Source organism: Microtus oregoni, unplaced genomic scaffold, assembly GCF_018167655.1.
Source record: "Microtus oregoni isolate MIOR12 unplaced genomic scaffold, Mior012 000016F_ref0000370, whole genome shotgun sequence".
Classification (NCBI taxonomy): domain Eukaryota; kingdom Metazoa; phylum Chordata; class Mammalia; order Rodentia; family Cricetidae; genus Microtus; species Microtus oregoni.
In genome coordinates this window covers 19,273,429-19,292,977 of record NW_024543075.1, presented here as the reverse complement: position 1 = coordinate 19,292,977, position 19,549 = coordinate 19,273,429, and the positions used below count along the sequence as shown (strand labels likewise).

The window sequence follows — 19,549 nt, the reverse complement described above, 5'->3', positions numbered from 1 at the left end:
CTGTAGATAGTAGTCCTAGACCTTGGAGACCAGATCATGAGCAGCAGACACCAGCTTTGTATTTTGCTTTGATGTGCTTGTAACTATGCCTTAGTTCTTCCCTTTTGAAATAAGAAAGAATGTAACTATTTTGGATGCTACAGAATCACAGTTAAAGACTTTGAATTTTTTTTTTTTTTTTTTTTTTTGATTTTCGAGACAGGGTTTCTCTGTAGCTTTTGGTTCCTGTCCTGGAACAAGCTCTTGTAGACCAGGCTGGCCTCGAACTCACAGAGATCCGCCTGCCTCTGCCTCCCAAGTGCTGGGATTAAAGGCGTGCGCCACCACCGCCCGGCAAGACTTTGAATTTTTAAAAGAGAGCTTAGATTGCTAATTACTAAAATTTTTAACTTCCTTTTTATTTATTTTTTGTATCATTCACATCATGTCTTCTGAACACACCCATCTCTCTCTTCCCTATCCCAGAACAAAATAAAATTTAAACGAAAAGAGGAAATAAAAAGGGAGAAAGGGAAATCTTATCATGGAAGCTGCAGTGTGATAGTGAGCCACACAGAAAACCTTAATCCATACATTTTTACATGCAGGCATTCATTGCAAAGAATCACTGGTCTGGTTCAAGGTCCCTAGTCTCTGCTACACCATCAACACTGGGCCCTCACTGGGACTCTTCCAGGACATACTGTCGCCGCCCTGTGCTGTAGAGATTCTGTAGCTCTGGGTCCACATGACTGACTCCGCCTCCGTGTTCCAGTGGATCACAGACGGGGTGGATGATGGGGTGGGCCAACACATAACCGTGGTTCTGGGCCTGGGTAGTTGCAGGGTTGGTCAGTCCATCAGCTTTCTCCCATCTTCATCACCAGGGTGAGGTCTCCAGCACTGCCCTGTCTAGTTCACCCTTTGCAGCATGAGCAAGGGGCAGGGCCAGCTGGCTGCTTCCACATCCTCTGGTTGGTTCTCCCATATTCACCTTCAGAGGTGCAGGGGCCACTCTGCTGAGTGTGGCAGGTGACGAGGAGCAGGACCAGGTCTCCCGCTCTTATAAACTCAGGGACAGCTCTTCCACCTGACTCAGGTGTTGAATCACTGGAGTTTTTACAGGATGTTAGGGCTTTTGAAAGGAATGATCATGGCTATAGTGATATAGTTACGCATTAAGTCGAAAGGGGGTCATCTGGAAAGAGAGACCTCAACCGAGGAATTGCCTTGTTCTTATCATTAGACTAGCCTGTGGGTATGTCTATGGGACATCATCTTGATTAATGAAGATACCATAGGACCCAGACTACTCTGAGCAGCCCTGGCCAGGCGGTTCTGGTTATATAAGAAAGCAAATTGATTTGCAAAAGACCTAGGATTGGTTCTCAACAACCATGCAGGGCCTCACAACCATCTGAAACTCAAGTTTCAGGGGATCTGATCTGCCTTCTTCTGACCTCTGTAGGCACCAACCACATATGCAGTGCACACATACAGGCAAAATACTCAAAAGAAAGCAAACTGAGCAAACCATTAAGAGCAAGCCTTGCAGTATTCTTCCTTGGTTTCTGCCTTAGTTCCTGCCTCCAGGTTCTTATCTTGGTTTCCATGAATGATAAGACTGTGATTGGACATGCAAGCCAAATAAATCCTTTCTCCCTAAGTTTCTTCCCAAAGACCATGGTTACAGTGGTATTTTATATGTGTTTTAATAAATAAAGCTTGCCTGAAGGTTAGTGCAAAGCAGCCACACTAGTTAGTCAGAGAGGCCAGGCAACCGCGGTACACCTCTAATCCCAGTACTAGAGAGGAATACAAGCGGGGAGGGCACAGTAACTCATTCTTTCAGTCTGAAGATTTCAAAGAGGTAAGAGCTCTCTAGTGGCTTGGCTGCTTTTGCTTTTCTTTTTTTTCTTTTTTGGTTTTTGAGATAGCATTTCTCTAAAGCTTTTTTTGGAGCTTGTCCTGGAACTAGCTCTTCGAGGCTTGCCTTGAACTCACAGAGATCGGCCTACCTCTGCCTCCCAAGTGCTGGGATTAAAGGCATGCGCAACCAATGCTTGGCTGCTTTTGCTTTTCTGATCTTCAGGTTGAACCCCAATATCTGTCTCTGGGTTTTTATTATTCATGCTACATATGGTATTTCTCCCAACAACAGAGAAATTAAGTAGAATACCTGGGACTCTTAATTTTTTTTAAAAAAAGATTTACTTAATTTATGTATATATTTTGTCTGCATGTACATTTGCACACCAAAAGAGGGCATCAATCCCATAGGACTATAGTTTTGTTTTTTAAATATTTATTTATTATGTATACAGTATTCTGTCTGCTTGTATGCCTGCTGGCCAGAAGAGGGCACCATACATCATTACACATGGTTGTGAGCCACCATGTGGTTGCTGGGAATTGAACTATGGACCTTTGAAAGAGCAGGCAATGCTCTTAACCACTGAGCCATCTCTCCAGCCCCAGGACTACAGTTTTAGCTGGTTGTGAGCCACCATATAAGTGCTTGGAATTTGACTCAGGACCTCTGGAAGAGCCTGAGGACTGCTGAGCCATCTCTTCAGTCCCCAACACTCAACTCTTAAAACAATGTGTGCGGAGTAAGGCTGTAAATGAACTATCTTGTAAGCAACACAAATAAAGCCTCAGGGTTGAGATCACCATGCGGTCAATGAAGCAGGGATATGAGTTTTGACTCTGCTACTGAAAACCATTAGAACTTCCCACTACTGGATGTGTTATAAACAATAATGTCCCAAGGAGATCCAAAGACTTTCTAAGAGCAAGGCTCTTTAAGACGTCCCAGGTAGAGTACTGTGGGGGCTGGAGAAAACAGCTCAATGGTTAAAAGCTCTTTCTGCTCTCACAGAAGACCTATGTTTTGAGTTCCCAGACCCAACTTGTAACTCCAGAGGGTCTGATGCCCCCTTCTGTCCTCCTCCATGTTTCATGCTGGAGTCTCTGGATCCATAGTGTGTGATGTTTAGCTTTTAGTTTCAAGTATCAATTTGACAGGGTTAATTAGTCCCCAGTACACTTCTGAAGCACCTGAGTATACCCGCGAGTACTTTTCTAGGGGATTAGCCGAAGGGGGAGACTTGCCATGAACAATGTGGGCTGCGCCATCCCCAGGCTAGTGTCCTGAACAAAAGGGAAACAAGAAGAAAGCCAGCTGAGCACCGGCACCCATCTGTTTCATGATCTGTCAAGATGTGCACAGCTTCATGATCCTGCCATGCCTCCCTGAACATGAGGAACTAACGGCACCCTCCTCAACCATGACAAAATAAATCCTTCCTAAGTTGTTTTCCACCAGGTCCTGTCACAGCAGTGAAAAAGCACCTGATGCACCCTGTATCACCACACTATGGCTAGACATCACTGCGGCCTTAATAACACTGCAGACTGAGCTGCTGCACTTGCCCTCTGGCCCAGCTCCAGGGAGACCCAGCCTCACTCACAGCTTGGCTCCAAGTGGCTGAACTGGAGGACTGCCCTCTCCCAGGTTTACAGAAAGCACAGCTACCCATCATGCCTTTCCTCGAGAGCCACTCTGGCTCTTTTCTGTTCTGCTGTTTACTAACAGCTGGTCCTTGAGGTCTCAGCAGCCCAAGTGCTCTCTCAGCCACACAGTTTTCCATGCTCCTGCAGCTGCCAGATGATTTCACTTCTCCACGTCAACAACAAAAAAGAGGTTGTCTTTGTAACATCTGAGTCTATACAATCCGTGCTTAAAGACTAAGATGCAAGCCATTTTTTTCCTCAAAACAGGCTCATTAAGACAAACTACAAGAGGCCAGCTGGGTAAAAGACTGGAAACTGAAAAACAGACTTGCTGCTTATTCAATCTTGTTCAATTTCCACCCACATGATCATCAGGCCAACGGCTGTGTTAAGGACTGACTGTCATACCACCTGGACGTGTCAGATCTCGTCTGCATTAAGAACTTCCCAGCGGGCGGTGGTGGCACACACCTTTAATCCCAGAGGCAGGTGGATCTCTGTGAGTTCAAGGCCAGCCTGGTCTACAAGAGCTAGTTCCAGGACAGGCTCCAAAACTACAAAAGAAATCCTGTCTCGAAAAAAAAACTGCCCAGCTGATGGTCCCAGTATTCTTGCTACTACACATCTGTGGATTGTGACACCACTTTGGTGTCTGATACCAAGATTAAACAAAAAAAAAAAAAAAAAAAAAAAAAAAAAACCTACCTTCAAAGAGCTCATAGGGAAAAGCCAGAGACTGAATGGCCACACCAGAGGCTCACTCTAGCGCTTCTGAAAGGCATCTGTGCGGTCAGCAGCGAGTGCACATCAAAGTCTCAGAACCCTCTGGAGCCAGCAGAGTGGGGGGAGAGAAGGGCAGAAGACCCTGCCCAGTGACAGGGCAGGCTCGCTATGGAAGGCCAGGGGTGGCATGGCTGGAGTGTGGGACACGCCAGCAACTAGACAGCCAAGGAAAGTTCACAAGGTCAGCATGGCTGGAAACTCCAACAGGAGGGCACAACTTCAAACCCAACAGCCCACACTGCGTTGACAAGTACAAACGTGCCAAGCACACGTAAGACCTGAGAGGGTCAGTGTTGGGCACAGTGAAAAGGCTCTGCCATTGTCGAGCTAATGGTCTCCTGGTAGGGAAGAATGCTGCCAATCAAAACCTAAAGTGACTTTGGCCCAATTGAATGGTTTTGCTAGCTCTAAATGTGACCTTCCCACACATGGTCACATTTCGGAGACCCAAATGCACTCAATTGTTCACTGTGTCACTCTTTCCTTGCTAGACCAGAGTAATCTGGTGGTGCCTGGGCAACAAGACACTTGGTGAGAGGTGCAGCTGAAGCTGGGATGGGGTGCTGGTCTGAGGGCAGCACACCCTTCCTTTTCAGAAACAAGGGGGCGGGGCTGGCAGGTTCCACGTGAAGCACAGGGAAATCAACACCTTGAGGGTGGCTAGGTGAGAGCGGGGACAAGGTCACAAGGGCCTCTGGGCCACAGTAAACAGAACAGGTAGCAAATAAGAACTTGACTACTGGTGTGGCAAGTGAGTGGCTGGTACCCATCTTATCTGAAGGGGACTGTGGCCTATGCTACCTTATAAAAATCAGACTTTCATATGGCTAAACCTTGTGGGCTCCAGGAAATCCATGTTTCTAGACATTAGAGATAAGTAATCTCTAAAATAAATACAACCTCAATCTGGGCAAACAAATATGTGGATGATGTGGTCAGTTCCAAACCCTGGCCCCGAGCAAGGGGAAGACCATCTACCACAATTTCATCCTAGGAAAAACTTCCCATAGGTATAAAAGGTGGAGGAGAGACTGAACCAATGTGGTGAGACTTCCTGATTACTGAAGACAAATTTAGAAAGGTAAGGCAGTAGGACAGACAGGACAGACAACTGAGTGTAGACGTCACAGAGAGAAGGGGCCTAGGAAGAGACAGCCTGGCTCGAGAGCACGCCTCTGACCAGGACAGAGACAAACAAGGGACGCACAACTGTGAAGGGAACAACCACAGAGCACAAGGGGCTGCCTACTGAAACACTATCACTACGTGAGACGTGGAGCAGCCAATACCTGACAGGGTAGGAGGAGCAGGGGATCCACCAAAAGCTGGTGAAGATTCAGTGGGAAAACAACAGAATGCAGGGAGCCTAGGGGCCAAAGCTTCTAGAACCGTCAGTGGTCCACCTCAGGGGATAAGGACTTGCTGGTTAGGACCTAAGGAGTGATAGTGTCAGATCTGTAGGGAGCAGAGAGTGAGAGGGAGGGGAAGACCCAGAGAACCCTGGGTCTCTTCCAAGAAGCTTGCTCTAAGACAAACACCACGGTGTCAGGAAAAGAGGTAGTTATCAGGTGGGCGAGCCTGTCGGTGTGCTCAGGAAAAAGCCCCACAATGTAAGCAAAGTGGGAGGGCTGGGCTTATGGGAGGGGAAGGAGAAAGATGTGTCCAGATCACAGCTTTGAACACTGTAACCTTATGGCCTCATATAACGAGGGGAGGGTGGTGTGCAAGATCCCAGAGCTCATAAGGGCAGTTTCTCCTTGACCTGGAAGATAGGAAGCAGGTGGCCCGTGGTCTGGACTGGACAGCTGTGGAAGAACAGGATAGGGACTGGGAACTCACAAAGGGAAGGTGGGGCGTGCAGTGCAGAGTTAGGACAAGAGCAAAAAGTGCTAGGCGCACTGGCTACCACCAGCTCCAACTGTTCTAGGTCTCTGGACACAAAGGATAGAAGTCAGGACCACTGAACTCAGAAGGCAGGTCTCAGGGGTGGATGAAGGTCGAGGCTAGGGAATTCTGGCAAACACTAAGGAGAGACACCAGATGCTACATCTGATTTCAGAGACTGCTGAGGAATGTGAGCCAATTACCTGCTGAAGGCTTCCACCATCGTACAACGAGGCTGCAGAAACTTGGTCCTGATGTTACTGGTAATGTCTTTCCTCTCTTTAAAGTATCGGCAGGAGCCCTGGATGCCATCCTTATTCTCTAAGATCATGTGAATGGGGTAGACATCCTCCAAAGTGACTGGGTCCCTCCTGGACTCCAGAATTCCAGTTTCCAAGTCAATTTCTTCATATCTAGGGAGGAAAACACATACATAAAGCTCCAACTCAGTTTCAGAGATAACGTGCACCTGGCATCTTCTGCCAACTCCCTGCAGAGACCCGTGGGAACAGATGAGACACATAGTAGCATCATCTCTCGGTCTTTAGGACAACACTACTGTGCAGCCTGGAGTGGCCTTCAATTTTTGATCCTTCTGCCTCAGCTTCCTGAGGGCTAGGATTACAAGCAGGCACCACCATGCTTGGCCTGCCGTTAATCTTGACAAGCAGGCCTTTTCTTTCTTTCATTTTGAGACAGGATCTCACGTATCATAAGCAAGGAAAGACAGCCAAGAATGACCTTGAAGTCCTGGTCCTCCAGCTTCACCCTCCATCCCAACCTACCTGCTTTATACAGTTCTAAAGCTCAACCTAGCTGAGCTACACCTCTAGCCCGGGTTCTTATCTCTCTACCGCAGAGAACAAGACCTTTCTAGGATCCCAACCCACCCAGAATCGGAGACCTGATCCACCTTCTTGGCCAGAGCCTTTGCCTTCCCTCCAGATCTGGTTCCCGGTGTTTAGACTGCCCACCAAGGTTTGTCCTCTGACAGCTTTCTCTTTAGTCATGTCTCCGGTTCCCTTATCCATTTTCATAGTCTTGACAGTTGCTCCAATTCCACACAAACCTGCTCCCCTGCCTCCCATCCAGTCCCGGGAGCCTAGCACACCCTCTCTGCTGCCTCTTATCAGCAGGCATCTTTCAGTTGCACTTCTGAAGCTTGTGAACTAAGGTAAGGTATTGCTTGCCTTTGAAGCCTGGCTAGGATCCTTCTCCAGCACAAGGGAGGTGCCACTTATGCACTTTTAAACTTAAAAAGCAAAACAAAACAACACCTTGTCCTTTCTGTGAACTCTGTCCTATTTAACTAACTCTCAATTTTCAAGTCTTCCAGGGAATACTGTGCCCTGTTTTCTCCCCCACCCACACTTTAATCCTAGTTGAAGGCACTGCGTCCTCATCCAGCCTCGAAATGTAGGTGTAGCTTAGGGAGGTGTCCAATCACAACAGTGCGTGGAATGACTCACAAAGGTCTAGCCTAGTCCCTCCCTCTGGCTGCTTTACCCACCGATTCTGTTTACTAAACAGGACCTCCTCTTAGACTCAAAGGAGACTCAGTACAGTTAGCGCCTCGTTCAGACTCTCACTGTTCTGTGCCCTCCGCTCAGTGAAGGGGGTTAGTGTCCATTCAAGTGTCAGGAGCAGACACCGAGTATGTGGACCTCCTTTTGTCTTTCCACACCCCACTTACCAGTCACCAAATACCTGGACTGTCTTTCTAACACGTCTATTTAATTATTTTTTTTACATGGGTTCTCACCATGCAGCTAGACTTGGTCTTGAATTCAGATCTCCCTGCCTGAGTCTGCTGGGATTACAGGCGTATGCCACTATACCAGGCTACCTGGTATGTATTGATCCCATGTTCTCTTTATTCCCATCCCCACCATGACAAACTGGTCCCTGAGAGCTTATGACGGAGTCTCTTAGTTTCAGTTTCACCCTGCCACTCATCTTTCTCCCCACTCAGTGACTTCTCATTGTCTCTATGGTGAGAGGACAGCTTCTTCAAGTGGGTTAAGTAATTATAGGGTCTCTCTCAGTCAAATTCGGTTAAGGGCAGAGTGGATCCTGAAAACAGATTTCCTGGATTCAAGTTTTGTAAACCTTTTTACTAGTTGATAACCCTCACCACTTAACCCCTTGGAGCCTCATTTTCTCTTCAGGATATCTGCAGTCAACCCTCACAATAAGCATACACAAGTTGCAACTATTCTCTGCTTCCAGGTATATGCGGCCTTCTGTTAGGTTATCCTACTTGGTGCTGTCTGCTCGGAGAACTCTTTGCCAAGTGGCCACCTAAACCTAAATTTTAAGTCTTGCTGGCTCCTTATTACCTCTGGGAACCTCCTCTGACCTGCATAATATAGCTTAAGAGTTCCGATTTGCCAGGCACAGTGGCACAGGCCTGCACTCCAAGTACTAGGGTGCACAGGCAAGAGGGTATGACGCCAGACGGGACTATACAGTCAGCCACTTCTTGGCGTAAAATTGAAGGTGGGTGGGCTGAGGCTAAACGTGTTCTCAGTGGTAGAACATACAAGGGGCTGGGATTCTATTCCTGGAGAAGGATGCATAAACAGAAGGTAAAAGTGCACTTAGCAATCCCTGAATTCTGTGCACAGCCCTTAACATCTCTGGGGTCAGTTTTCTCCTCTGTAAAATGAAAAAAACAAGTGTCTTGCTCACAGGTCACTGTACTGATCTGAGCTCTGTCGCTTCTAAAGATGGGTCTGGGACCAGGACCCACTTATGTGGCGAGCCCAACACACCTCAGCTATTCGTTCACTGCTATGTATGGTGCTGTGCGGACTTCCAGAGGCCTTAGTTTTCAGAACAAACGCTCCCTAAAGGTCCCTGAAGGACCTCACCTGGGTGCACTCTTTAGCCACTTTCTTGATCCCGTTCTACCGTCTAACTTAAAGGAACTCTCTGACTCCCGCAACACACTGGGAAACGGTTCGTCTCAGTGGATGCCCCCCTCCCCCAGCTCCTCACTCTTGGGCCTGCCAAGGCGCAGCGATCCCAGGTTAGCCCGCCCCCTCGCCCCTCCCCCATGCCCCACGGTCCCGGGCAGGCGGTTTGCACAGCACCGCTGCACCCAATCCCCTCAGGGCTCTCAGCCCCCACCCCACCATGGTGGCTGACCGATCTTGGAGCTGCAGATCGGGTCGCTCTCGCGGCTCCTCGTAAAAACTGATGCCCGGGTGCGTGGCTAGGGCCCGCCACAGAAACTCTTGTGTGTAGGGTTCCAGCGGCAGCGGGAAGGGAGGCGAGCGGGACTCCAGGCGACTCCACAGCGCTGGCAGACATAGGCCGTCGAGCCCCTCCAGGGCAACCTCGTCCAACAACGACTCGAGTGCGTCCATGGCCGCTTCAGTTAGCAGCACCCGGAGCGCCTGCGCACCTCACCGCCGAGGTCCGGGCCCAGAGCGCCTGCGCACAGCGATCGGCGGGCTGGGGAAGGAGGACCAGACGCTGAGAGCCGAAGGGAAGTCCGAGCGCTCCGTAGTGACGTCACGATACGAGGGGGGCGGGCTCAATGACGGAGCTAGTTCTCCATTGGTCCGGAATCTCGTAGTAACCAGGGGAACTGCAAACACTGTCAGGGCTGCTTCCGGTTTGGGCTCCCGGAACCGCCGCCTCTAGGGATGGACGGTTAGTGTCCGTGGGCCCCGCCGGGAGGTCGGGCGGCTGTCCCCTCATCCCTCGGAGGCGTCTCGGGGCGAAATGCCAGGCCGCAGGGCCCCCGGCCCAAGATGGTGTCTGGTGGTGCGGGATGGAGACCGTGACTGGGGAGTGATCCTGTAGGCAGCCCGCTCAGACCAAGGAAGTGGAGACTGGGAAGAGATTGGTGCTGGGGAGGCTTGAGGGGGATCGCGGGGGTCCCGGGATGGGCAATGGACAAGTGGTAATTGGTTGGAGGTAAGCGTGCCTCCTGGGAGTATGTTTGTCAGCTACTGGCATCAGGAGTGGAGAGAAACGGTTGGGAATACTTTATGTGCTTTGGTGTTGTTGGCAGCTCATGTTAAATGAGTACTTACTATTCGGAGCTAGGGCCTGTGTAATTACCGACACGGACGCACGTTTCACAGCGTTCTTTTGGGGGTAGTTATTCGTTTTGCAGAGAAGGGAACTGAGGCCAGGAGGGCAAGCAACGTGCCTGCTCGAAGTCAAGCGGCTAATAAGCAACATGAGGAAGACTGTGTCTGAAGTAGACTTGTTGAAGTTTGAAATTGGAAGAGGTTTTTAGAAGCCTTTTGTTCCAGGGCTTGCCAGTGCACACGGCTACAGGGGCCACTTTGGTGGGCTGTGACAGAAAACCTGTTTCCGATCTGTACAGAAGCGACTGCTCAGATCTAGTCAGATGTCTTCAGGAGCAAGTTTCAAACTATGCCAGCCAGTCAGCTTTAAGGCCAGAGACAGACTGGTTAGAATCAGTATGAGTGCTCACAAGCCACCTGGGAATAGCTGTTGTGATATTCAGCTTTCCAGAAGGGAACACTGATAATCTGGGGAGACTGGAATGGTCTATACTAACATGCTGTTTCACAGTGCATTACTGCCTCTTCTGGGGAATTTGCGTTTCTTTGATAGCCAATGGATGCAGCATGGAAAGACGTGCTACTATTGGATGTATTATATGTGCCTAAAAGATGACTTTGCCCTTTGTACGTGAGGCACTATAAAAAAATGTGTTTTAGGGGGCTGGAGAGATAGCTCAGAGTTTAAAAGCACTGGCTGTTCTTCCAGAGGACCCAGGTTCAATTCCCAGCACCAACATGGCAGCTCATAACTGTTGCTCCAGTCTCAGGTGATCTGACACCTTTGCACAGATATGCATGCAAGTAAAACACTAGTGCACATGAAACAAAAATAAATAATTTTTTAAAAAATGTGTTTTAGCCGGGCAGTGTTGTTACACACCTTTAATCGCAGCACTTGGGTGGCACAGACAGGTACATCTCTTAGTATAAGGTCAGCCAGATCTACAAAGTTAGTTCCAACCTGGTGGTAGTGGCGCAGGTCTTTAATTCCAGCACTTGGGAGGCAGAGGCAGTCAGATCTCTGTGAATTCGAGGCCAGCCTGGTCTACAGAGTGAGTTTCAGGACAGCTGGGAGTATTTCACAGAGAAACCCTGCCTCGAAAAACAACAAAATAAAAAAAGAGAAAAAAGTTAGTTCCAGGTCAGCCAGGACCATTACACAGAGAAACCCTGTCCCGAAAAATAAAAAACAAAAAGTGTGTTTTTACTAGTTTGCTCTGAGGGAAGGTCTATGTAGTGCTGCTGTTGGATAATAGTTCTTAAATCTTTTAGGGTTTGAACACCTTGAAGCCCTTCCTTTAAAAGATCTTTGCTTGTGCCAGGAAGTGGTAGTTCACGCCCTTACTCCTTTAATCCCAGCACTCTGAGTTCAAGGCCAGCCTGGTCTACAGAGTGATTCTAGGATAGACAGGCTGGGCTACACATAGAGAAACCCCTGGCTCAGCAAAACAAGAAGACCTTGCTTGCATGTATTACATCTGTGATGTTGCCATATAAATACAAAATTTCAAAACATCAGTTCACTTAGAATTTATATCAAACCCGAAGTGGTAGTATGTACCTTTCTCCCAGTACTCAGGAGATCACTGAGTTCCAGGGTGGCCTGGTCCACAAAGTGAGCTCCAGGTCAGCCAAAGCTACATAGTGAGACGCTGTCTCAAAACAAAAAACAATAGACTTTTACTCCTCAACTTTGATTTTTTTTCCCCCAAACAGCAAAAGAATTGTATTGCTTTACATTTCCTCTGCCCCTCTCTTTGTCTCTCTTGTTTTTCTTGGTTTTGAGACAGGGTCTTATGTAGCTCAAGCTAGTTTCCAACTTTCTATGTGGACAAGGTGGAGCCTGGGCTCCTGTTCCTCTTGCCTCTGCCCCTGAGTACTGGGATTACATGCAAATGCCAACATCCATTTAACTTTCTCTCTTTCTTGTCTTTCATTTTTTTTGGAGTAGGGATTAAACTCTGACCTCACTTCTGCTAGGCAACTTCCCCATGGCTGAGAAGTGGCTCTCCCATCCCTTTAAAAGTCTTAGTAAGTTGCACAGGCTAGCCTAGGAGTCTGTAGCCGAAGCAGGCCTTGAACTTTTGAACTTCCTGCTTCTGTATCTTGAAAATTAAAGGCATAAGAAACTATACCTGGCTTGTTTTATATTTTCTCAAATTTCCCTGTCCAGCTTAATAGAAAACAGCTAAACCAGATGCAATGGGGGTTGCCTGTCTGTTATCCCAGCACTTGAGAGGCTGAGTCAAGATTATGACTTCAATGCTAATTTGACCTATATAGTGAGACTTTGTCTCAGAGAGCCAAAAGGAGGCGACTAAACGCTTACTTCTGCTTTAGAATCCTAACTTCTACCAATGTTTATGTTATTGAATTGCTAATGGATATGAACAGATCACCTCACATGCCCATAAGTGGATGAGGAAATGAATATCTTTACCTTTTCAGATAACTGTGGACATTTTGGCACTACATCAAAACTTAGCAAGTGACAGTTTCTAAAAGGTCAATTACAATGTAGTTTGTGAACTTGGGACTCATATAGTAAAATTCCATTGGTCTGTCTTGCCCTTTGATCTGTGGGCTATTTTCTCCATATCCAATTTTATAGCTTCAGCTGTTGGTCATTTGGAAATAGCTGACTAAGTAACATGCAAATCCTCCAAAATGGTGACATTAGAAATTTACCCAGTATCAAAAAAAAATCATATTAAGAGCTGAACATGGCGTTTCGGGCTGGAGAGATGGCTTAGCGGTTAAGAACATTGGCTGCTCTTCCAGAAGACTCAGGTTCAATTCCCAGCACATACAAGGCAGCTTATAACTGTAACTCCAGTTCCAGGAGATTTGACCCTCACACAGATATACATGTAAGCAAAATACCAATCACTGCTCATAAGGTAAAAATTGACTAAATTATTTGCATTCCCTTGAAAACCTGATTTTATCGCTGACAACAAATATTGTCAGTTGTTTCCCTGGTGACAGGCTCACTTCATTTGTGTCCGAGAAAATATCTGCCAGGTCCCCAAATCTGAAGAGCCATAATTAGTGTCTTGTTCGTACAAGTTCATATTATAAAAATGATATTCTATACAAGACACTGTTAGCTCATCTGGCAGCCCCCATCATCTCCAGTGTTTCTGGGAAGAACTACTGTTCTTGTAGCAGAATTATTGCATGCATACTTCCCATTTCTTCACCTGGAATATTAAAATGATACCTATGGACCGAGGCTTAGAATTACTGTTTTACCCGGCTGGTAAAGAATACAACAGCTGTCTATTCTAAGGCTAGAAGCATTTTTGCCCATTTGTGTTTTGCCTCATTCAGAACTCAACCCAGGGGAAGTTGTAGGATTACAGTGGAAATCACTTTGCCTTAGCAGGCCCCTCTGTAGCCCAAGATCTGTGGATACACTTGGAGACACATTGTTGCAAGGCATTCTGAGAAGTGACTTGGTCATTTCTGCTCTGTCAGCACCTCTGCACTCCTAGAACATGATTCTAGCCACAGAGGAATCTACGCTTTTTGAGCTAGGCTGTATACTCTAGGAAGGTATTTACCATAAGATTTAGTTTTAACCTTCAGTAAATCCTATTTTCCATTCTAAATTTTAATTAGTTTAAATGTGTGAGGGCCTGTGTGCCCTAGCATGCTTGTGGAGGCCACCATGTAGATCAGGATCTAACTCAAGTCAGTAGACTTGGTGGCAGGTGCCTTAACCAGCTGAGCCATCTCACTGGTCCCTCCATCCTAATTTTTTTAAACTTTGATTTATACACTACTTTTCTTTTGATTTTTGAGACACTCACTATGTAGACGAGATTACTTTCAAACATAGAGAGATCAGCCAGGCGGCAGTGGCGCACGCCTTTAATCCCAGCACTTGGAAGGCAGAGGCAGACGAATCTCTATGAGTTTGAGGCCAGCCTGGCCTACAAGAGATCTTGCCTTAGCTAGGCAGTGGTGGTGGGGGACAACTTTAATCCCACACTTGGGTCTACTGAGCTAGTTTCAGGACTGCTAGAGCCGTTACACAGAGAAAAGTTATCTCGGGAAAAAAAAATTCAAAACCAAACAGAGAAAGAGAGCGTGCCTTTCTCTCCCTCCTGGGTGCTGGGATTAAGGGTGTGTGCTACTGTGCCTGGCACTTTTACACCTAATCGTTACAGATATGTGTCTGATCTGTGGTTGAGCATGAACAACACACTGTAAGTGAATTTTTTTTTTTTATTGGATGTTTCGAGACAGGGTTTCTCTATAGTTTTTGGTTCCTGTCCTGGAACTAGCTCTTATAGACCAGGCTGGCCTCGAACTCACAGAGGTCCGCCTGCCTCTGCCTCCCGAGTGCTGGGATTAAAGGCGTGCGCCACCACCGCCTGGCTTGTAAGTGAATTGTGATTTTAGTCAACTAAGTAACCAGTGACCTTATTAGAAAAGCATTTGCTTCCTAAACTCATAGTTTAAATGTCTAGCAAGTCTCCTCAAGCTGGGCTGTGCTTTGTTCTGCAGTTTGCTGTGCCTGCTTTTCTCTGGCCTGTTGGTTTGACTGAGGCTATTCCATCTCTGTGTTGTATTTTGTGTGATGCTCCAAATTTGGTCTAAGTAGCCCTGTATTGTCATCTCAGCTGTGTCTTCTCTGAGCCTGCTTTCCTGTCCATGAGCTGGAAATGACTGTGAAATATTTCTAGGCCAGCTGTGGTGTTGGTGCATATTATAATCCCTGCACTTGGGAGGCTGAGACAAGAAGATTGTGAGTTCAGGAGCAGCTTATGTCCATAGAACCCCCGTCTCAATAAGGAAAACAGAAGAAAGTATTCATAGTGATAGCTGATGGTATTGGTGCCAGCAGATGGACAGACTTCTTGCAAGCTGCTGCTAAAAAGAAGAGGCATTCTCTATTCCTGTTTCCCTTTCTTCTTCTCTCCCCAAGACTAGGTCTCTTGTAGCCCAGTCTGACCTGCAACTAGATCAAGTTAACTAGATCAAGGTCAACCTTGAACCCTGATCTACCAGCAGTCTCTAACACAGAAGTGTACTCTTTGTTTAGACGAATTTTGCATGCTGTGCGGTGGTGGTGCAGGTCTTTAATCCCAGCATTTGGGAGGCAGAGGCAGATGGGTCTCTGTGAGTGCGAGGTGAGTCTGGTCTACAGAGTGAGTTCCAGGACAGGCTCCAAAGCTACATAGAGAACCCCTCCCCCATACACACACACAAAGAAAATTGCGGTTGCTATTTTTTATGCTCATGAAGGTAATTGACCATACAAGCATCCCCCACCTATGAAAATGTTCGCCTTTATATTAAAGTCTAATTTTCTCCAGTGAGATGGTTAAAGAAAAAAATGATTGTACTCGGTCTTTGGGGAACATGATAATTAGAGAAAGGCTCACCACATCAGTGCCATTAGACAGGATTTTAAAGTTGGTTCATTTGTCTTTGCTGCCCTGGAAGCAAATATTCAACGTTTCCCCTGTTGATACCGACCGTTTGCTTAGCAAACTTTCTCAAAGATTAATAATGTCAAGCTGAAATTTTGTCTGGCTTGTCTAGATGATCCCAAACTGCAGAACAGGCAGCGGGAACCCCTGAGGCTTTGCTGGGAGCACACTGCTGGTCAGCAGGACAGGAGTTCAGACCTTGTGTGGTCCATACCAGGCTCCTAGGGATGTTTCTGTTTCCTTACTTCTTAAACCAAGCATGAAATAACCAGAAGATTGGTCTTCAGCTGGCAAAATAAATATGTGCCTATGTTCCATGTCTTCTTTTCTTCTGCATACCTCCAGGTGCCTTTTCTCTTCTATCCAGCAACCACTCCACCCTTTATAGCACTTTAGCTTCCAGGAACTTGGCACATGTGCTCTGCTTGTTTCTGTGGCATTTAGGTAGTGACTCAACATATCATTGTGTTTGTGCAGCAGGATCTAGAGATGGCAAAATAAATGATTGCAGTGAGGAGTATGGGGATTCATTATATGGATTTATTCTCTCTCTCTCTCTCTCTCTCTCTCTTTTTCTCAATAATTCCTCATATAGTATAGGCTGACCTTGAATTTACTCTGTAGTGAGGATGATATTGAACTCGACTTCCCCAAGTGCTGAGGTTAAAGGTGCATATCACCTTTCTTAGTTTTATTCCCATTTTTAGATTTTCTTTTTCTTTTTCTGGGGCTCAGGATGCTGCTCGGTGGAAAATGATTGCCTAGCATGTGCTGGATACTGTATTCCTTCCCTGGTACCAAAAAAAAAAAAAATTCCGTAAAAGTGACTTAAAAAGATGTTACTCTTTTCTTAAATTGTGTGTATGTGTGACATGCATGGAGTCAGGACAACTTAGGGGGTCAGTTCTCTCCTACCATATGGGTCTGGGAAGTGAAAGACAGTGCCCTTACCCACTGAGTCATCTCACTGGACCATTGCTCAGTCTTAAAAGGATATGTAGAGGTGAAGAGATGACTCAGTGGATAAAATCACTTGTTACTCTTCCAGAGTGTCTTAGTTAGGGTTTCTGTTGCCATGACCATGGCAACTTATAAAGAAAAACATTTAATTGGGGTGGCTTGCTTATAGTTCAGAAGTTTAGTCCATTATCATCACGGCAGGGAGCAAGGCAGCATGCAGACAGACATGGTGCTGAAGAAGGACCTGGGAGTTCTTTCATCTTGATAGGCAACTGGAGTTGGTCTGAGACACTGGGCATGGCTTGATCACCCCCCACCCCAGAGCCTGCCTCCACAGTGACACACTTCCTCCAACAAAGCCACCTGTACTTCAACAAGGCCACACCTCCTAATAGTGTCACTCCCTATGAGTTTATGAGGGTCAACTACATTAAAATATGGAAGAAGCATAGTGAGGAGGGTTCAAAGACTAGGCTCCCAAAGGGAGTGGCACTATTAGGAAGTGTGGCCTTGATGAAGTAGGTATGGTCATATTGGAAGAAGTGTGGAGGCAGGCTCTGAGGTCTCACATATATACTCAAGCCATGTCCAGTATCTCACACCACTTCCTGTTGCCTGCAAGATGTAGGACTCTCAGCTACTTCTCCAGCACCATGTCTGCTACATGTCGCCATGTCCTGCTGTAATGATAATGGACTAAACCTCTGAAATGGTAAGCCATGCAATTAAATGATTTCCTTTACAAGAGTTGCCATGTTTATGATGTCTCTCCACAGCAATAGAAACCCTAAATAGAAGACACATTTGGTTTCCAGCATCTTTATTGGGTGAGTCACCACCCATGAGTCCAGCTCCAGGGGATCTGACACCCTCTTCTGGCCTCTGCTGGCATCTTCAGATGCATAGCATGAACAGACATAGGTATAAATAAAAAAACAAAAACAAGAGATGTAGCAAGTGTGGATATAGCTCAGTTGGTAAACTGATTTCCTCATAAGTGTGAAAGTCTGGGTTTAATTCCAAAATCCCACATAAAATGCTGGGCATTTGGGTGTCTGTAGTCCTGGTACTGGGGAAATGGTGAGCACCAGGGAGAGATCCTGTCTGAGAGAAAGGACTAGGACTGCTGCAATGACTCAGGAAAAGGCACCTGCTGACAAGCCCAGCACCGAGTTTGATCCCTCAGACCCAGATTCTAACAAGTTGTCCTTTGACCCCCATATGTAAACATACAAATGCATGCACAAAATAAATACAAATTTAGTAAGAAAGATGAGCAGCACCTGAGGAAAAACACTTGAGTGTCCTCTGGTCTGTACATGCTCGTGCACATACATGTACCCACACACATAAGGTGAAGTAGCAAAAGATGAACTCTGCACATCAAGGGTGGCAGATTAACCTGGTGGAGTCAATCTGCAGACAGAGTTGACTCATAACGTTTAATATTAGCACTAGTTGTCAGCATTGAAAAGTAGGGAGACTTCTCATCCACAGCTAATCGGGTGTTTTGAAATATCAAGAGGCTAATAATACTGGACTTTAATTCTGCATGGGAATTACTCTTTTACTTTCTCAAGTAGAGGTACCCTGAGAAGGAGGCATCTTTTCCAGTGCCACTCAGTGCCCTGTGCCTCTCACCTGCCTGAGCCTCTAAAGTCATAGTCCTGTTACTTTTATGGGCTGTGAATTGATATGGGAAGTCCTGTCTATGTGTTGCTTTTATTGGTTAATAAATAAAGAAGCTGCTTTCGGCCAATGGCTTAACAGAATATAGCCAGGCTGGAAGAGATATATAGAGAGAGAATAGGCAGAGTCAGGGAGAAGCCATGTAGCCTCCACCAGGAACAGACATGCTGGAACCTTGCCAGTATGCCACAGCCATGTGGCAATACACAGATTAATGGAAATGGGTTAGTTTATTTTTTTTTTTTTTTTGAGACAGGGTTTCTCTGTGGCTTTGGAGCCTGTCCTGGAACTAGCTCTGTAGACCAGGCTGGTCTCGAACTCACAGAGATCCCCTGCCTCTGCCTCCCGAGTGCTGGGATTAAAGGCATGCGCCACCATCGCCCGGCTGGAAATGGGTTAGTTTAGAATATAAGAGCAAGCTAGAAATATGCTTAAGCCATTGGCCAAATAGTATTACAACTGATACAGATTTCTGTGCGATTATTTTGTGGTCTGGGCAGCTAGGAATGAACAAGTGGCCTCCTCCAACAGTGAATACCTTCAGAGGTCCCCCTAGACTGCTGGGTTTATATCATGCTATACATAGTACCCGAGAAGAGGTAAGATAGTTTCTGACTCACTGAACTCATAGGCTAGTAAGAAAGTTATGCAAATGGGTGACAACAGTCCAGTATGGGAGTCTAGGAAAGAGTATTTATAAAGATCACTCCTTTCCCAAAGCATTTTACCCCTCCTTTTGTGCATAAAGTTTTATTGGAACACAGCTATGCCCAGTCTCAAACTAAAGTGGCAGAGCTGACTGGTCTCGGCAGAGAACATATTGCCTATGAAACCAAAATACTTAACTGTCTGGCCTGTCCAGAGTCAGTTTGCCAACTGCTGCCATAGAGGATCCAATCTGATTTAAATTATAGATAATTCAATGTGCCACTGTGATTGTACTTATCTTAATCGCAGCTAGAAGGCTGCAGAGCAACAACTTATCTAAAGAGTCTGCATCATAGAGTGTCACCACTGGCACACACAGCTCAGCCTCCTCTCGAGGCTGGGGAGGACGATAATGGGATAGCCCCCACTGTGGAGCTAGCTTTCTGCTGCTCAGCTTAACTGCCTTTGGGCTCACAGTGTATGGCCCTGTGCCTGTGCCTCTGTTCCCAAGCAGGAGTAGAGGAGGATGGAAGAGCCACTTCTAAGCACTTTAAAAATGAGGAGATAAGACTACCAGGGAGCACAGTGTCACACACA

At 46.6% G+C, this 19,549-nt stretch overlaps 2 protein-coding genes across 2 annotated transcripts in view; one reads left to right on the top strand and one right to left on the bottom strand.

The window, feature by feature from the left end:
• Nucleotides 1-9,606, bottom strand: part of Gtf3c1 (general transcription factor IIIC subunit 1) — a 68,347-nt gene extending 58,741 nt beyond the window's left edge. Inside the window, exons 1-2 of the mRNA XM_041666282.1 lie at nt 9,313-9,606; nt 6,366-6,575 (exon numbers count right to left, since the gene is read on the bottom strand). Of these exons, the coding sequence (XP_041522216.1) occupies nt 6,366-6,575; nt 9,313-9,533 (431 nt within the window). The 5' untranslated portion in view covers nt 9,534-9,606. The remainder of the gene's footprint in view (nt 1-6,365; nt 6,576-9,312) is intronic.
• A 153-nt stretch (nt 9,607-9,759) lies between these two features.
• Nucleotides 9,760-19,549, top strand: part of LOC121457976 (katanin interacting protein) — a 168,820-nt gene continuing 159,030 nt past the window's right edge. The window contains exon 1 of the mRNA XM_041667083.1: nt 9,760-9,822. The gene's annotated coding sequence lies outside the window, so the exon portion shown is untranslated. The remainder of the gene's footprint in view (nt 9,823-19,549) is intronic.